The 17,798-nt window shown below is 45.0% G+C and overlaps 1 protein-coding gene across 1 annotated transcript; it reads right to left on the bottom strand.

Annotated features, from left to right (window-relative positions):
• Positions 1 to 6,087: 6,087 nt before the first annotated feature.
• On the bottom strand, positions 6,088 to 17,290 carry LOC136663759 (parvalbumin beta-like). The gene is made up of 4 exons (XM_066640675.1): positions 17,230 to 17,290; positions 11,443 to 11,575; positions 10,381 to 10,490; positions 6,088 to 6,113 (listed from the first exon to the last, which is right to left on the bottom strand). Exons 1-4 carry the CDS (start codon positions 17,288 to 17,290, stop codon positions 6,088 to 6,090), a joined length of 330 nt encoding a protein of 109 aa, XP_066496772.1.
• Between the last annotated feature and the right edge of the window lie 508 nt (positions 17,291 to 17,798).

Raw genomic sequence — 17,798 nt, 5'->3', positions numbered from 1 at the left:
GGTTGAAAAACACTAACCTGAAGTACCCCCGATTATGTGATTTGTACATATCCCATGTGTGTGCAAAATCAATTGTATAAACGTGTATGTGATAGCAATAACATAAAGACCAACCGGGATCAGCCGCCATGGATCAGTATTTCCATCGATCAATCATGCATCAATTTAATTAACCCCTGCTAATTGGGTAAGAGGCACTTTTTCAAGTGGGTGCTCCTTTTTTTAGCAGGGGGAGAGTAACTGGCCCTCCTCACCCCAGCACTGTCTGTTCTAGTGGCTGTCTGCTGGTATTCATTTGCATTTTTTAAGATTGTGAGCCCTTTTGGGACAGGGAGCCATTTAGTTATTTGGTTTTTCTCTGTAAACCGCTTAGTGAACTTTTAGTTGAAAAGCGGTATATAAATACTGTTAATAATAATAATAATAATAATAATAATAATAATAATAATAATAATAATAATTACAGTGTTGGGAAACTTCTGCTAGGTAAAAACCAACTGTGGTTGAAAGGCTCCAGTGAGCCTGGTGAACTCACGGTAGTTGCTCATCCCACAGCTGCTACGTTCATCCTGTGGTCAGGATACATCTCCAATGCTCAATGAAAGGTTGGTCCAGTACAGTGTTTCTCAAATTTGTCCTCCGCTGTACCACTTCACATGGTACCACCGGACATAACTGGTGACGGCGTATTCACCAGTTACTTCTGGGTTGGGAAGCCAGATGCGACATGACAAACACCTATAAGAGGCTCAGGGTGGATGAGACAGCTTTTCAAGAGCAGAAAAACATGCTTTGGTGCTCTGCCCGCTGAGTCGGGCCTCTTACTTCTGTTTGTTGTGTCACGTTCCTGGTCTCACTGCTGGGTGGCAGTTGTCCAGGGGTCCCGTGAGTACCACCAGACACCACCTCAAGTATCACTGGTGGTACCCGTACCACTGGTTAAGAAACATTGGCTCCCCTAGCTGGTTTCTGTGGCTCCACAGCTCACAGTTTGGGAACTACTGGCTGAGAGAGAGAGAGAGAGAGATCTTTCCCTCAAGCAAATTGCTCAGCATGCCTTCTGCTGAACCTGATGCTTCTCCTTAGGTAAGAAAAGTTTGAAAAAAAGTTTCAAAGGCAGACCCAGTAGTGTCGCTAGAGTGGTGCAAAATGGTTATAGTGCAGGCTCCCCAATGTGAGTGTAAGCAGGCCCCCACTCGCCTTCTGCAGCTGTTACTGCCTGAATGTCTCCAAGGGTGAGTGGGAGGGGCTGCTTACACATATTCAGGAGCCTGCTTTGCACAACTAGCTACGCCACTGGGCAGACCTGCACATTTTGGCTGATGTTATCATTGTTCTTACAGGAGAAGAATTTCTCAAGCTCTACTCCCCCCCCCCCGCCTTGACTACACCCCTCCTTGAAGGAGCTGGGATGGGAGAGCTGTCATGGAGTCTCCACCCCTTGGGCAGCTGCTAGGGGAGCACAAGGAATGGCAGTGGAGTTCTTTTTAAAAAACCAGTCAGATAGAACAATAGAAGCCCAACTCCTGATGTCACTACCTAATTTCTAAACAGACTGTCCCAGAGCTTCCCATTGAGTCATCCTTGCTAGTTTAGCAGATCTGAGACACTTTTGTCACTTGCCATTACGTTAGGGGCTATAAAAAATTGATGGTAAGACAGTTCCGGTGTCTGCTTCAAGCGATCATGACAGCAGATAGAAAAGAAGAACTGGACTTCCCAGGAGGTCTGTAGAACTTTCCCTTTCCAAAGATGTCTTTCTGAAGCGTGAATGCAGAGACATCTATCTAGCAACCTACGCTGTTTAGTTGGCTTCATACCTCTGCTTGGGCTTGACAACAGATGAGCAACCTTGATAAAGATACAAGGGAGACAGTGGAGGAAGGGGAGGGAAGTGGAAGCACGGGGAACCTGGGGAAGAATGTGCCATTTTTTTCATGGAGGCTCAGCTGCTGCAAAGTACTTAGACTTCACTTCAGGAAGGTGGCTGAATTGCATGCCCTAAGGATTGAAGGAAGAGATCAGAGCTGGTCTCAGGTAGTGGATTGTTGATGGGCACGTGCCTTTTCTCCTCTGTTTCCCTTAATAATAATAATAATAATAATAATAATAATAATAATAATAATAATACAGGTATTTATATACCGCCTTTCTTGGTTGTCAGATTTCTCCTCAGACTTTAATTCAAGGCGGTTTACATAGGCAGGCTGTTTAAATCCCCATAGGGATTTTTACAGTTAAAGAAAGGTTCTATCTTTCAAGAACCACACAACATTTCAGATGGAACTTTTGCGGTCTGTATCACTTTCTGGCCTCCTCCCACACAAGCTGGCAAGCAGCTCCTTCCAAAGAGCAGGTGGAATAAATGGGCTTAGCTTTTCAGCTGCTTCAAGGTCTCACCGTTTATGGTGCCGGTGGCCTCGAACTGGCAACCTTCAGATGTTATCTTCAGGCAAATGGAGGCTCAACCCTCTAGACCAGACCTCCTGCCCCCTCCTGCTGAATTATTGAATTCAAGCAGTGGGAGAAGGAGGAACTAGCTGGTGCACCTCCAAATGAGGAGTGGAGCAGTGATATTTGGCCTGCTGTTTCAGGTGCTGGAAGGTCTTGGGTCAGCCCTGCAAGAAAGTGCAAATGCCCCCCTGCGCTTTGGCCATAAATGCCCATAACATCACTTTGCTCGGCTCATACCTCCAAAGCAGCATGAGGCCCCTCTGCTTCTCCTACCATGTGATATTCTCTCTCATCCATAATGGTCATTAAACAGACTGTTGAGAGTCGCCAGTGACCCAGTAACACTATCTTGTGAACTTGACGTTCCATGCAATTGTCTAAGATGTTTCTGGTTGCTGTCAGCAGGTAATCAGGGAGGGAGATCTTCGGAGCCTGAATTATTCAGGTTTTCTCTGTTTATTTTAACAATAACGATGCCCTAAAGGTTAGAAGATGATTGCAGGTTTTGAAAATGTCTCCTGAGAGAGGTAAACACTGTGTATCTTCTAGCTGCGGACATCATTACGAGAATCATCTTCTAGGTTTCCAGTGCCACTTACCACCTTAAAATAATTAACATTGCACACCCAGGGGCTCTAGTAAATGTTTGGATGCTGTATAGTAATTGTGGGTATCAAGCAGGTGTAGGCTTGGTGAATCCCCTTGAAGTATGATCACAGGAAAAACTCGTCTAAGAGAAATGTGTATATAATTATGATCAACAAATATTTTTTAAATGCCATCTGCTGCTGGTTGTCCAGAGCTTATACAGCGACTGTGCAGAAGGCAAATTCCATGTTAGGGGTTACGGATTGAACATCAAATAGCTTATGTTCTAGTGTCTTTATCCACAACTGCGGTGCAACCAAGTTTGGAATACAGTGCTGGTCCAAATGGATCTTGACAAGGTGGAAAAGGCCACTCAGATGACCAGAGGGCTGGGCTGCCCTCCTTAGGAGGCAAGGCTTCACTCTTTGGGGTTTTCAGTTTAGCAAAAAGGAGACAAAGTGGGAGACATGACTGAGGCTTAAAAAATTATGCACGGTGTGGAGAGAGTGGAGAGAGAGAGACGTTTTTCTTCCTCCATCACAACACCAGAAGAAGGATCATCAGTGGTGTAGTAGAAATTTGAAGTACAGTACAAGAGTTTGTCATGGTAACCTGCATCAAGCCTGGCCCATTCATGAGACTAAGAGCCCAATCCTGGGCATGTCTACTCAGAAGCAAGTCCTATTACATGGGACTTACTCCCAAGAAAGTGTGGATAGGATTGCAGCCTAAGGGCCCAATCCTATCCAATTTTCCAGCACTGGTGCAGCCGCAATGCAACCCCAAAGTAAGGGAACAAATGTTCCCACACCTTAAGGAGGCCTCTGTGACTACCTCCCCATCACAGGATGCAGTGCAGGCCCCATTGGCACAGCTGTACTGGCACTGGAAAATTGGACTGGAGAGCCCTAAGGCAGTCAGGCAGAAGGTTGGCATCCACCTTTACCCGCCTATTTACTTCCATCGCTGCTACTTCTCCTCCTCTTCCCACTCCTAAATTTGAAAAAGGAAGCGGGAGATGACCTGGAATGACTTTGTAGGCCCAGTTAATATATCACAGACAACTTTGAAATATTTTAGATAGACCTAATAAAGATGCTACAATTTTTGGCTTTTGAGTCGTTGTCCAGGGACCAACAGGGCAGCCTGCCCTGATCTCCACTTTTTAAAAGTGTGGTGTTGAGTGAAACAAGACTGCCCTCAAGTGGTCATATATTTCTAGAAAACACATTTCTTGAGGGCTTCTTCATTTTGTGACTGCCTTAGGCACAAAGTTAAAATTGAAGTTGTCGTGGTTTTTGTGAATGGAACGTTAGCTGAAAGAGGTGACCGGCTAGGTGTGCTTTCATCTATTCTCCATTAGATAATCCTAACTCTCACCTTTTCATTTCCACCCATCTTTGCACCACAATGTGCAAAGGTCCCAGGATCCTTTGCAAGGTTGCAGAAAAGGCTGAGATCCAATTCTGGAGCCATTCCTACATTGTGTACAGCTGCACATTATCTGAGATTTATCAGCATCCTTTATAAGATTATCAGGTCTGGTGGATCCAAAACCCTAAGGTTTCTGAGGTGGGGCCTGGTGATGTCCCTGGACTATGACTACTAGGAAAACACGGCCATCACATTTGGTATCTCATGTCCAGTTACAACCATCTTTAAATCTTGCAAAATAATACCTTGGTAAAAATCAAACTGTTTTGGTTCTTTCCCCAGCTGCTCCTAATAGATGTGGGGAAGAGATGAATGAGGCCAACTCATAGACTCCAAGTATGTCACATTTTTCATTTTGCTGAAGCAAATTCAAGGTTTGGGCTTGCTTGGACTGCATCCAAAGTGAAGTGGGTTATGCCCTATTTCCTCTGAACTCCTGGTTCTCTCTCTGACCAGAGGCAACTACAGAACGCCTTCCTTCCTTGGCTTCTCACTTCCTCTGCCTTTGGAGAGACAGTTTTCCAGGCTTGGCCACAGTCCACCTCCTCACGAGTATGCTCCGAAGCAGGTTTCTGCTCACGGCAAGGCTGTGCTTGGAGCAGCTTCTCTCCGCTTGGTCGCCTTTGCTGCAGGGGAGCCACTTCCCTCTGGCTCCCATCGCCCCAGCTGTTTCTCTTCTGCCAGGGACAGCCCAAGATCTTAGGTCACCCAAGGTGGTACTGCTCATTCCTCAGTGGCATCTGAGTGACAACGCCTGCCCACTACCACTGCTCTCATTTGGAAAGGAGGAGCGGGACGGGGAAGAGAAGGGAGACACGTGATGGGTCAATGTGGAGGTGATCTGGCCCACCACCCTCCTCTTCTGGTCCCTCCCTCCCTCCCTCCCTTTTTTGAATGCAAGCAAGGCAGCAGAGGCACAGCACCGGTGAGGCAGCTGCTCCCATGCTGTAGAGCCAGGCAGGCAGTCTTGGTGTGGAGGTGCTCTCATGCCTCGCAATGGCAGACAGGTGGTGCTCACGTTCTGTGCCTTGGCTCCCTGAGCCCTCGCACCAGGCACAACTAAAAGCCTGTGAAAAGCTTGAGAAATCTAGCACGGTTTGGATGATCAAATACTCCATCATGTATCCTTCCTCCCGCTCTGCAAAGAAACCACTTTATAATATCCATTCCGTGAGTAAAGAATGACCCCAGAATTCCTGAATGATGAAGTGACTTTATATGTATGAATGAACAAGGTTTAGCAGAGGTACTGTAGCAAAGCATTCGAGCAAGCTGGTTGCTGATGCCAAAGAGGAGTTTGAACAATCTCATTGAACATTTTTGTTTAAACATAAACAAGTCAATGTGATTTTTTTTCTTCTCCTTTGTCATTTCATATACCTTGCTTGGAAGGAAGATTGATGTTGGGTTAACTCTTGAGGGTAAGGTATCCAGAGATCTCTTTGAAATCACAACGCATCGTGAGTTAACACAGTTATCTAACAATAAGAAACAATATATACTGGCAACTGTTAATGCCATTTTGCTGTATAAAATGTATAAAGAAACAGTAGACTTGCAATAAGAAAGTGTGTTTACAGTACAATTAGCTTGGTCTTCCTCTTGATCTGTTTAATTTCTAACCAGGGCTAGGAACTCTGGAAAAGAAAATGCAAAGAAACAAACAGGTTTCATTACCTGAGGTTAGGAAAACAGGGCTGGCCCACCCATGAGTCACTTCAGGCAGCAGATGGAAGGGGAGCATCCACTTGCACCTGCCCGCTTGCCTGCACTGCATGGATTGGAAAAAGAAGATGAAAAAATGGGATGGAGCCAAAGAGGTGTTGTGGAGGAGGGGAGGATGGTGGGCTTCAGCATCTCTAATCCTCTTCTCCACACTTCCTCTTCCACTGTTGGAAGTGTACCACCCCTCTTGAATGCTCAGAGGCCTCCTGAGTCAACACGGCCTTTTCTCCTGGTTTCCTTTTCTGCTCTCCTCTTTTTTGAATCCAGGAAATGAGGGGAGGAGCAGTGGCAGTGGGCAGACTGACAGAGGCAGGCAAGCGTCTGCCCCCTGCTAATCCTTTGACTGATGTAGTCAGAAATCCCAGTGCTCTGAAAAGGTGACTTAGAATTGCCTGCATAAATACAGTATCCCGTTGCTGTTCTTGCTCACAGCTTGGGGTGGGGCTCTGCATGGTGATTTTGCAGGGTGTGTGTGTGTGTGTGTGTGTGTGTGTGTGTGTGTGTGTGTGTGTAACCCACCACTATTGATATAACTTCATCCCACAGCTGTCACTTGTCATGGGGGATCTGGAATGCTTTGGGGGACCAATATGGGTTTCTTTGCTTCATCGTCACCATGTGCAAAGCATACATTGCGATTACACACCATGATCAAATACCAGGACACCATCTGCAGTTTCACCCCTAACACATTCTTAGACATCATCACTAAAATTCCTGAAGTATGGAAGCACTCTGATAAACACAAATGTCCAAATGAAGCCTGGGCTTCATGAAATGGATTTGGGGAAGCCAATTCCCTTCAAATTTTTCATCTTCTAATATCCGTCGTCTCTCAACTTGAGCCGTTTCTGCCCAGCGTTGCATATACGCAGCAGGGATCAAATGTGTATCCCTGTGGGCTGCGCAGAAATGGTGTGAAAGTGCTCAGTGTTGGGGTTTCAATCCTTGACATCTCTAGGTTGGGCAGAGAAAAATTCCTGGATTGCTATTGCCAGTCAGTGTCAATACTAAGCTAGATGAGCCAAAGGTCTGACTTGGTAGGCAACAGCTTCCTGTGCTGGACTGTGCAGCTGTTTAGCTACAAATATTTAGCAGCTGTTTGTAAATTCCACACAAGTTTTTGAGAGTGGAATTTACTAACCAACAGCCACAGTAATATTCATTGCTAAACAGGGGCTAGCAAGAGTTTCCTGCAGGATCTGAGTCGGAATGTTCCATGTAAAACTTTTTCCATTGCCCTGTGAAACCGGCTGTTTTTGTTATGGGCAATTTCTTGCTTTTGACGTCTAGCAAAATTGCACTTTCTGATCATCCTTCCTACATTTTTCTGCGGCAGTAGTAAAATGTTTGAGTCTCATTCACAAGTGGAATTTCTGCTGAGCCATTTGATGGCTATATTGGGCATGGTGTGCCTAGAGAGCTCCCCCCCCCCTTCCATCACCCTAGAACTCTGGGTCACCCAATGAAATAAGTGGGCAGGAGATTCAAAGGGTTCAAACTAATCCATCATTAGCTTAGGACATTCACTGCCAGAAAATATGGTAATGGGCCATTCATTTACATAGCTTTTAAAAGAGGTTAGACCAGGGGGCTAGTTGAGGGGGAGACAGGCAGTCCAGGACTTCTCCTACAACAGAAATAGTGGTGTAATCAACAGGGGCACTCAGATGCTTGAAACTCAGAGCTGAGAAGTATCAGACTCAGCAGGAGGCAAACTGAAATAGTTGCCTAAGTTAATGTCTAGACCAGGAGTGTCAAACATAAGACCCAGGGGCCAGATGCGGCCCACGGAACCTTTCTATCCAGCCCTCAGGCTCTCAGCTGCTGATCAGTGCTGAGGTGTTACTGCTATAAGGACAGCCCACATGAAAATTGAGCTCTCCCATAACTTGAAATATGATCAAGATTTGTGTATTTTCTCTTCTGTCATTTGCAGCTAATGAATTCCTAAGTGCAAAAAGTGCTAATTTTTGGTTATGATCTGATTAATGACATCATTTCCTGCCTAATGACATCACTTCCGGCCCTCAGCTGGCACCATGAATGCTGTTTGGCCCTTGGTATGAAACGAGTTTGACACCCCTGGTCTAGGCCATCATGTTCCGCAAGAGCTACCTAAGAGACAATATGGAGCTCATCTTACACAAAGGCTACAATCCTATGTAAATATCCCTGGGAATAAGTCCCATTATAAGAACATAAGAACAGCCCCTCTGGGTCAGGCCATAGGCCCATCTAGTCCAGCTTCCTGTATCTCACAGCCCACCAAATGCCCCAGGGAGCACACCAGATAACAAGAGACCTCATCCTGGTGCCCTCCCTTGCATCTGGCCTTCTGACATAGCCCACCTCCAAAATCAGGAAGTTGCGCACACACATCATGGCTTGTACCCCGTAATGGATTTTTCCTCCTGAAACTTGTCCAATCCCCTTTTAAAGGCGTCCAGGCTAGACGCCATCACCACATCCTGTGGCAAGGAGTTCCACAGACCAACCACACGCTGAGTAAAGAAATATTTTCTTTTGTCTGTTCTTACTCTCCCAACACTCAATTTTAGTGGATGTCCCCTGGTTCTGGTGTTATGTGAGAGTGTAAAGAGCATCTCCCTATCCACTCTGTCCATCCCCTGCATAATTTTGTATGTCTCAATCATGTCCCCCCTCAGGCGTCTCTTTTCTAGGCTGAAGAGGCCCAAACGCCGTAGCCTTTCCTCATAAGGAAGGTGCCCCAGCCCCGTAATCATCTTAGTCACTCTCTTTTGCACCTTTTCCATTTCCACTATGTCTTTTTTGAGATGCGGTGACCAGAACTGGACACAATACAGTGGTGCCTCGCATAATGAAATTAATCCGTTCCACGAGTCCTCTCGTTATGCGAGTTTTTCGTTTTGCGAAGCGCGTTTTCCCATAGGAATGCATTGAAATTTAATTAATGCGTTCCTATGGGCAAGAAAAGTCAGAACGAAGTCAAATTTGGTTTACAAAGTGTTTATTAAGTGCTCTTTAAAGGCATACATACTGTACAGAGGATTTCAAAAACGGGGCGGGGGGATGCTGAGTGGGGAGCTTGAAGGCTGTAATCCTGTGCACACGTTCCTGGGAGTAAGCACAATGGGACTTACTTCTGAGGAGACACGCACAGGATTGTGCTCTAAGCTGGGGAGGACACAGCAGCTGCACTCAGTTGCTTGCTTTTGCCGTGATCATGGGGGGAAACATGAAGGAAATGGGGCAGTGAGAGGGTGAATGAGCGATGGGGAGATGCTGAGTGGGGAGTTTGAAGGCTGTAGTCCTGTGCACTCTTTCCTGGGAGCAAGCTGACATGAAGATCCTCCCCTTACTAGGGTGAACGGGATCATAAAGGGACATGAAGATCCGCCCCTTACTAGGGTGAACGGGATCATAAAGGGACATGAAGATCCGCCCCTTACTAGGGTGAACGGGATCATAAAGGGACATGAAGATCTGCCCCTTACTAGGGTGGACGGGATCATAAAGTGACATGAAGATCCGCCCCTTACTAGGGTGAACGGGATCATAAAGGGACATGAAGAAGGGACCCTTAAGACAAACCAGGACAATAAAAAAAAAAATTCGTTATGCAAAGCATAAGTCATAAAAATTTGTTATGCGAGTTACCAAACTTCGCACACCGCTTTCGTTCTGCGGGTTTTTCGCTGCGCGGGGCATTCGTTATGCGAGGTACCACTGTACTCCAGGTGTGGCCTTACCATAGATTTGTACAACGGCATTATAATATTAGCCGTTTTGTTCTCAATACCCTTCCTAATGATCCCAAGCATAGAATTGGCTTGGGGGCTTATTTCCAACCCAAGGGGTTAGAACCCAAGGGGGTTGGAACCCAAGGGGGTTGGAACCCAAGGGGGCTTATTTCCAAGTAGACAAGTATAGGGTTATGCTACGATTCACACAAGCCTTTTATGTGCTGGGATGCATGTTAAAACATGTTTGAGTTTGTTTTAAAAAAATGTCCTGGAAACCACGATAAGTTCCAGTTTGCTTGATGTGTGCTCAAAGAGTATGCATACTCTTTGTCTTTGCCTTTTTGAAAGTGACCCCATACCCATAATAGAAGCAAATATATTTTTGTGACTTGGGCTGGCGTTTTAGTTCTCCACGGACAAAGATGCCAACATTCTGTCACTTCAGCCTTACCGTCCACTCCAATTTTGCCATCTCCATCAGTGTCACCTGCTTGCAAGAATGTTTTGGTCTCCCTGTCAGTCAAAACTCTGGCACCTTCGCTGAAACCCTGCAGGAATAATCTAAGAAAGTGGGGTAGATATGATAAACAGCAAGTTAAGGGGGTATTCTTATTATATCAGTAATATCAATATGAATATTAGGAGCAATATCCTCCTTTTTGGGGGACAAAATTAAATTCCAAAGCCACTCCTCTTCCCAAGTAAGGTTTTTTTGCAGAAACAAAGATATGTTCAAAAAAAAAAAAATCCTATTTAGTGGGCACAGGGTAAGTACCAAGTATTTATTCAATCTTAAGACCTTGAGGCTATTTTGATGCCCAAGCAGTTGTCCCTTCTAGTTTTGGCAGACGTTGCAAGCATAGAAGGAACAAGGGCGGGGGGGGGGGGGGTTGCTTCAGCAAGGACTGCACAGTTAAGGCCTGGAAGAGCATTTGCCCCGGGGCCTCCACTCAAGGTGGTGGGCTTTGGGCACCTTGCAGGGCAAGTATACACTCTGTGAATGGGTGGGCTCAGGCCTGGGCTTTTCCTTAGAGCACAGTAGTGCAAGGTTTGAAATACTCTTGACAGCCTGTCCATGAGCAGAAAGAAAACAGCAAATTTTACAGAGCTTTGAAGAGTGACCCATTTAATTCAGCATCAGCTCTCATGATTTCCACTTCATCAAAGGTGTGAAATCCTCAGTGTAGGAAATCTTTCATGCATTATATGACATGGAGAGCAGTCCAGAAAAGCGTCCGCTGATATAAATGAGTTGTTTTTGCAACTCCTTTAGTGCAATCCTGTGCATATTTACTCAGAAGTAAGTCCCATTGTAGTCAATAGGGTTTCCTCCCAGGTAAGCATGGATAGGATTGCAGCCTAATATGATTATGCTTTTGGAAGTACCGGAAGAGCACCATTGGATTCAGCCAAACGCAATCTCAAACAAAAGTGTCTGCTTTTTCACCTTTCCACCCGACACGTTTGCGGGGATGGGACTGCCTTCTTTCCCCCTTAATTTGGTTTTACTCACATCAGTTCATCTTCCTCAATAAATCCACTCTTGTCCTGGTCAAGGACTTCAAACACTTGCACCAGCTGTTCGTCAGATTTGGAGTTCATGCCCGTTTTGGCAAAGAAGGTTTTGTGGTTGAAGGAATCGGCAGCTTCAAGTAAATGAGAGAGCAAAATTGGTGTGGTTGTTATTCTTTAGAATATTTATACACCTCTTTTCAACAACAAAAAAGAATTCTTCAAGCAGTTGACATAGCAAAGGAAGGTGAAACATGGGAGGAAAAGGAAGGGAAGGGAAGAGGCAAAGAGCTTTTGCTGGTGGAGCAGAGAGACTTAAGCAACTGAGCTGCAAAGCAGAACTTCTCTGCCATGAACTCAGTAGGTGGCTTTGGGCAAGCTGCCCAGCCTCTGTCCTTCCATCTGCAAGTCTCTTACACAAGGTTTACACCAAGATAATGTTGTTACAATTAAAGATTAGTTGTTCCATTTTGCCTTTGAGGCCCAAGTTTACGTTTTGTCTCCTCTTAAGTTGCAATTCCATACTTACATACCTGAGAGCAATCCCACTGAACGCACCAGGACCTACTCCCAAGTAAACATCTGTAGGATTGCTGTCTGAGGGCTCAGTCCTATCCAACTCTGCAGTGTTGGTGCAGCCATGCCTGTGCTGTGCGTCTGCATCCTGCTCTGGAGGGTCATTTCACAGAGGCTTCTGCAAGGTCAGGGGACTTTTGTTCCCTTATCTTGGGGCTGCATTTTGGCTGCATTGGTGCTGGAAAGTTGGATAGGATTGGGCCCTTAGTTGCACTGTTTTGATCCCCCCTAAACTGTTAAACATGGTGTTCATTTTGTCTTAAACTGTTTGATGTTCTTTTTATTGTATTTTCCTGTGTTCTTCAATATGTTGTGAGTTGCGTTGAGTGCAGGAAGGGAAAGGCAAGGCACAAATATTTTAAATAAACAAATAATATGTATGAAATTCTTTGTACACAAAGCAAATGCTGAGGAATACGATTTGGTTTGCCATTCAGACAAAAAAAATGAGATTCAGTTGCCCAATGAAAAAGCGAATTTATACCCTAAGTCAGTGGTACTCTAATTTTTCCAGTCTGCTGCTCCCCTGATCCTTGTGGCCAGTGGCCACGGCTCCCCATTACATCACCTCACCTCAGTTACCCCCAAAATGGGGATGAAGGTGTTATAATTATATACTAGAAACAAAAAAAAAAACAGCTGCCAGCACTCTGAGGCTGCAATCCTTACCACACTTACCTGAGAATAACCCCCAGTGAACAAAATAGGACTTACTTCTGAGTAGACCTTGTTAGGATTGTGCCCTGAGTTTGTTAGCAGCACACCTGGAGGGTTTTGGAAAGGGGGGGGAGAAGTGATGAATTTACTGGGGGAGGGGAAGACTGTTTTGTGTATATCTGCTAATTGCAAACTGATGTGACACACTGAGATCCAGAGACTGTTTGGCTGCAATCCTAACCTCACTTTCCTGGGAGTAAGTCCCATTGAACACAGTAGGACTTACTTCTGAGTAGACCTAGCTTGGATTGTGCCTTTTGTCTTATAATAGCAGCTAACACAGGAAGTAACCCCCCCCTCAAAAGGAGGCAGGAGGAAAAAGGGGGGGTGGCTGAAAAGGAATGGGTGTTTTTATTTTTTAATCAATTTTTGGAGGTAAAGCCATCAAGAGTGGCTTTTTTCTCTTTTTTGAAGGGGGAGGAAAAAGAGAAAGGTAAGGATCCTTTGTTAAGTTGACACAGACCACAAGCCTATGTAGGTCTGCTCAGAAGTAAGTTCCATTTGAGTCAATGGGGCTTACTCCCAGGAAAGTGTGGATAGGATTGCAGCCACACCCAGCAAGATTACAACTCACTCCCAAAGTAGATGGGGGCTGGTCACACACATACACCCCAGCATGCAATTGGGGTGCAACATGCAACACCCCACCCCTATTCCCCCCAGGCAAGACAGGGATGTAGGCTGGGGCATTTGGAATTGGACACCCCCCCAAGAGCAGGCTAGGCTGCCTCTTTCCCAAGCGGAGGAAAGCGCTTGCTGCTCTCTCTAGGGCAGGCTTCCCTCCCAGTTTGAAGCCTGCCAGGAGCAGGCCCTGTGCTGATAAGATGCAGCGCCTCGCAGCTGCTGCTGCCCAGCCAGCCTTCTCTCCCACCTCATGCTGCCCCACCCACCTCGTTCCCAGCCTTGGAAAAGCAGCAAGTCAGGAGGCAGCACATGCAGCTGAGCAGAGCGGCTGCAGCCACCTCTCTCCCCAGATGCCTGGTGAGGCCCCTGGAGGCCAGCCACGCCTCACTAGGGAGGCGGCTGCACAGATTGAATGCCTCAGCCCTAAGTTTTCCCACTTCTCTCACCCTGCCAGATAGATCTCTGTGGGATTGTGAGGCTTTCAGGCATTGAATCTGCCTAATTGTGGGATTCCAGGATGAATCAGATAACCAAGCCTCCCCCCCCCCAAAAAAAAAAAAAGACGTGTGTAAACAGTGCACTTGTGGTTGCAACCTGGACTTGCTCAGTGCAGGTCTTAAGCATACTGCTTTAGCTGTGCAACTTGATGGTGACTGGATTTGTCTGTCAGAGGAGTAGCAAGATGAAAATGTCTCCTTATTTTAATAATTGGACTGAATCACAGCCCAGTCCTAACCTGTGTTGGCACAACAGGACCACTGTGGGGAAACTTGTCCCTTTACTCCAGGTAGAGCTCCAGCCTGTTCAATGGTGCTGCTTGGATCAGCATTATCAAAATTGCTGGCACACGTCCAAGCAGCCCATGTCAGGCTTCCAAGTCTGGGAGGGAGGATAGGATTTGGCATGCATCAACACCACCAATCATGCCCCCCTCCTGGGCCCGACCAACAGGTCTCTTGTGGTCTTGTGTGCTCCCCAAGGCATCTGGTGGTCCACTGTGAGATACAGGAAGCTGGACTAGATGGGCCTTTGGCCAGAACCGGTGCAGCTCTTCTTATGATTCACCCGCTCCAGCACTACGTGGTGGGAGCTTACCTGCTCTGTCAAGCACACCTTTGAGATCAGCAGTGGTGGGATGGTGCAGGGCTTTCTGCTGGTGCTGCTTACTCTCCAGGTGTCACAACATGCTTTACAGCACATTTGCTACACCCTATGCCAGTGCAGTGGTTGGTGCACCAGTGTACATGGAGAATAGAATTGTGCTGTCATTTTAGCAAAGGGCACTGAGTGATGAACATTAATCTGGTGCTAACGACTAGAACCTGGAAAGATTTATTGTTGCTTTTTTCTGATAAACTTTCTCTACAGTTTTGGTCTATATTTAGTCGGTTGCGAACTGACTTGCCCCAACCACAGTGCCAACTTCTGGTTTTTTCCCCAACCGCAGTGCCAACAGTTGTCTGTGGCATTTCTTGCTTTTTTTCTGAGAAGTATATTTGTGGTTAAATGAACTTATCTGGTAATGTGCTGAGAAGGTACAGTAAGAACACATAAAGTAAGGACATATCACCGCACTGGAAAACGTTTCTGAGATTTTGGCATTTAGTCAAACATTTCATTGACAGTGTTGGATGTCTAAAATCCAACTTTTTACAAGTGCCGCCGCCTAAGGAGGTATGTGGGGCGGCTGCAAGAAATAGGGCCTTCTCAGTAGTGGCACCAACGTTATGGAACTCCCTTCCCCTTGACTTGAGAATGGCTCCCTCTCTTGAGACTTTTCGGTGAGGCCTGAAGACCCTTTTGTTTAAACAAGCCTTCTGAGTTCATGGCCTTTTTAACATCTTTTCTATATCTTTTAGTATTTTTACAGGCCTGATTCCTCTATGATTTGCTGCGTTTTTGCTCTTTTTATCTGACTTTTTATCTGACTACTGTTTTTATGGTAACTGTTAATGTGTTTTAATACGTTTTTATTTGCTGTTAAATTATGTTTTTAATCTGTTTTTAACATGTTGTAAGCTGCCCTGGGTCCCTTCGGGGAGAAGGGCGAGATATAAATAAAGTTGTTTATTATTATTGTTGTTGTTGTTGTTGTTAATAAAATAAGGCAATTTCAGTGACAATTAAAACAAATTCTTATTTGACTAAAGGGGAGATAGGCAAGAGAAATAGTCTGCCAGGGAAACTCAGCACACAAGCCTGGCAGGTATCCAATTCGCTGTGGTTTCCCAGGATGCGCAACACCATAGATGTGTACAGCAAAAAGCGTTGAGGTGTTAAGTGAGTTTCCTGTTACTGTCTACATGCAGCTTTCTCGTTGTTTCCAAATGGGAAATCCAGAATGTCTGTTGTTCAAAGCAGTCTCTGGGGTCTGATTGCCATATTTGGAACTAGGAAAGAATTTCTCAGCAGGTCAGATTTCAATGGTGAACCTAAGAGAGTTTGCTTCCCCCCCTTCCCTTTATTTGTGAACATGGCATACAGGCTCCAGGACTCTGGATTTTTATTTTAAAAGTATTTGTCCTGTAAGCACCCCTTCAAATCTTTACCTTCTAACCTGTGCTTATGCCTACTGTAACTTGGGCAGCATAAAATGATCTGTCAAGATCTTATTACCTTACTTTAGCAAGCTAACCTTTGGCAAATCTCTTTCAGCCTTACAACAGTATGATTCTTGGGATTTGACTTAAACGCAGCAGAGACGTAAACCAGAGAATAATCCCTATGATGAACTGTTCTACTGAAGCCACTGAAGCTGCAAAGGTAATTAAATCATGCTTATGCATATATATCTATGGGGTGATGTGAGAATCTTACACATTAAAGTCCTTTCATCAGGAAATAAATTCACCAGGTTGTCCATCAGACACCCTGTGAAGAATGAGAAGCCTATTCATGTATTTTCATGGTGCAGTTCCTACCTCCCCAGCCCATGTTGATGACCACATTTTGAAGACTAGAAAACAATGTCCCTTATTTATCAGGTTAGCATTTGACATTAGGATGTTCTTTGTTAAGATTCCAGACAATGTCAATGAAAGTCCTCGATAGTCATTTTTCCTGCAATTGCTTGTTCATTTGCCTGCGTAATCCCTGGGCAAAGAGGTATCTTTTCAGTGTAGTTTCCTTTTGTTTAGCAGGGGGAGAGCAACTGCTCTTATTCACTCCAGCATGGCACCTGTTCCAGTGGCTCTTTGCTGGTGTGTCTTTTTTTTATTTCTTTAGATCATGAGCCCTTTTTGTAACATTTTTTCATTTACTTTTGCTATTTAATCTGCTTTGAACTTTTCATTGTTGTTGAAGGCAGAATATAAATCTTTACCATCAATTTATGCCTGTGGGACTCTGACAAACAGGCTTTATCCCATTAATTTTATTTTGCTCATTTAATTTAGATCTAAATTTTTAAGAACCTGTTTGAATAAAATATTATACATGCCTGGCCCTTTCAAATTTGCCTATAAATTTGTCTTGAAGTTATAAAAGGGTATGTTTAACTGCAGAAAAGGTTTGGAAGGTAGTTATTTCTGATCTTACACATGAAGTTTCCAGTTTATAATTTTGATTCATTACAGCTTGGGGGGTTTTTCTGTTATTTTGTCTGCTTTTTCTTTTTTGGCTTTTGGAGGATTGATTTTAGCATATTGCTCTAACTATAAAGTGATACAATTAAGAAGTTGTTCTGATTGTTATCTTATGTGCTGTATGAAAAAAATAGGCAAAGCAGTCCCTGATGATACGTTAAGAAAAAGTGAAAAGTTTCTGAGTCACAGACAATCTGGATCAGGAATTGAGAGTGGAGGATTATGAAGGAACTGACAGATATATCTTATTGGAGGGGTATGGAAGATTGGTTAAAAGTGAGAATTACCTTGGCAGCTTTGCAGACCAGCTGAGATTTCCGCATCAGTCAGGATACCAGCGAGAGCCATGACAGAGCTCTGGGGAGAAGGGGGACAAAACAGTGAGCAAACATTTAAGGACAGAAAGGAAAGTTATGAGCTAATGACATTTTCAAGCAGAGGTTGCAGAGTGCAAGAGGTCTTAGAGCAGACGGCTGTCTTGTCACTGCTGGAGCTTCCAAGTTGGTCTTGGCTGGTTTGCAGCCACCAGATGGGACAGTGACATGTCCTTGTATCTCTGGGAAAAAGCAGCAGCTGCAAGAGCAAAAGATTACAGTCCAGGCCAAGGTTGCTGCCATTCAGAACCATTGATCATGGGTCTTTCCTAAAAAAAAAAAAAAAATCTTCTTTGTCCATCCAGTTGATGATTACTTTTTTGTCACCAGGATGCTCATGGAATAGATGCACTTGGCTCTTCTCTCATCGTTGGTTTCCCAGCTTGCACAAAACCAAGACTTGGCTACAAAAAAGCTCCCTCTCTAGTTTGACAGCTTATTTAGTTGAACCCTTTTGGTAGTTTCCAAGCAGTTGGCTATTT

This window comes from Tiliqua scincoides, chromosome 13 (genome assembly GCF_035046505.1).
Source record: "Tiliqua scincoides isolate rTilSci1 chromosome 13, rTilSci1.hap2, whole genome shotgun sequence".
Lineage (NCBI taxonomy): Eukaryota > Metazoa > Chordata > Lepidosauria > Squamata > Scincidae > Tiliqua > Tiliqua scincoides.
This window is presented reverse-complemented; position numbering and strand designations above follow the sequence as displayed.

What these genes read in the sequence shown, in the direction of transcription:
- LOC136663759 (XM_066640675.1), bottom strand. Translation starts at nt 17,290, where the DNA reads ATGGCTCTCGCTGGTATCCTGACTGATGCGGAAATCTCAGCTGGTCTG. An exon ending in TGGTCTGCAAAGCTGCCAAG is followed by an intron (nt 11,576 to 17,229) that starts GTAATTCTCACT and finishes ATTTACTTGAAG; the next exon opens with CTGCCGATTCCTTCAACCAC. An exon ending in TGGCAAAATTGGAGTGGACG is followed by an intron (nt 6,114 to 10,380) that starts GTAAGGCTGAAG and finishes TTTCTTTTCCAG; the next exon opens with AGTTCCTAGCCCTGGTTAGA.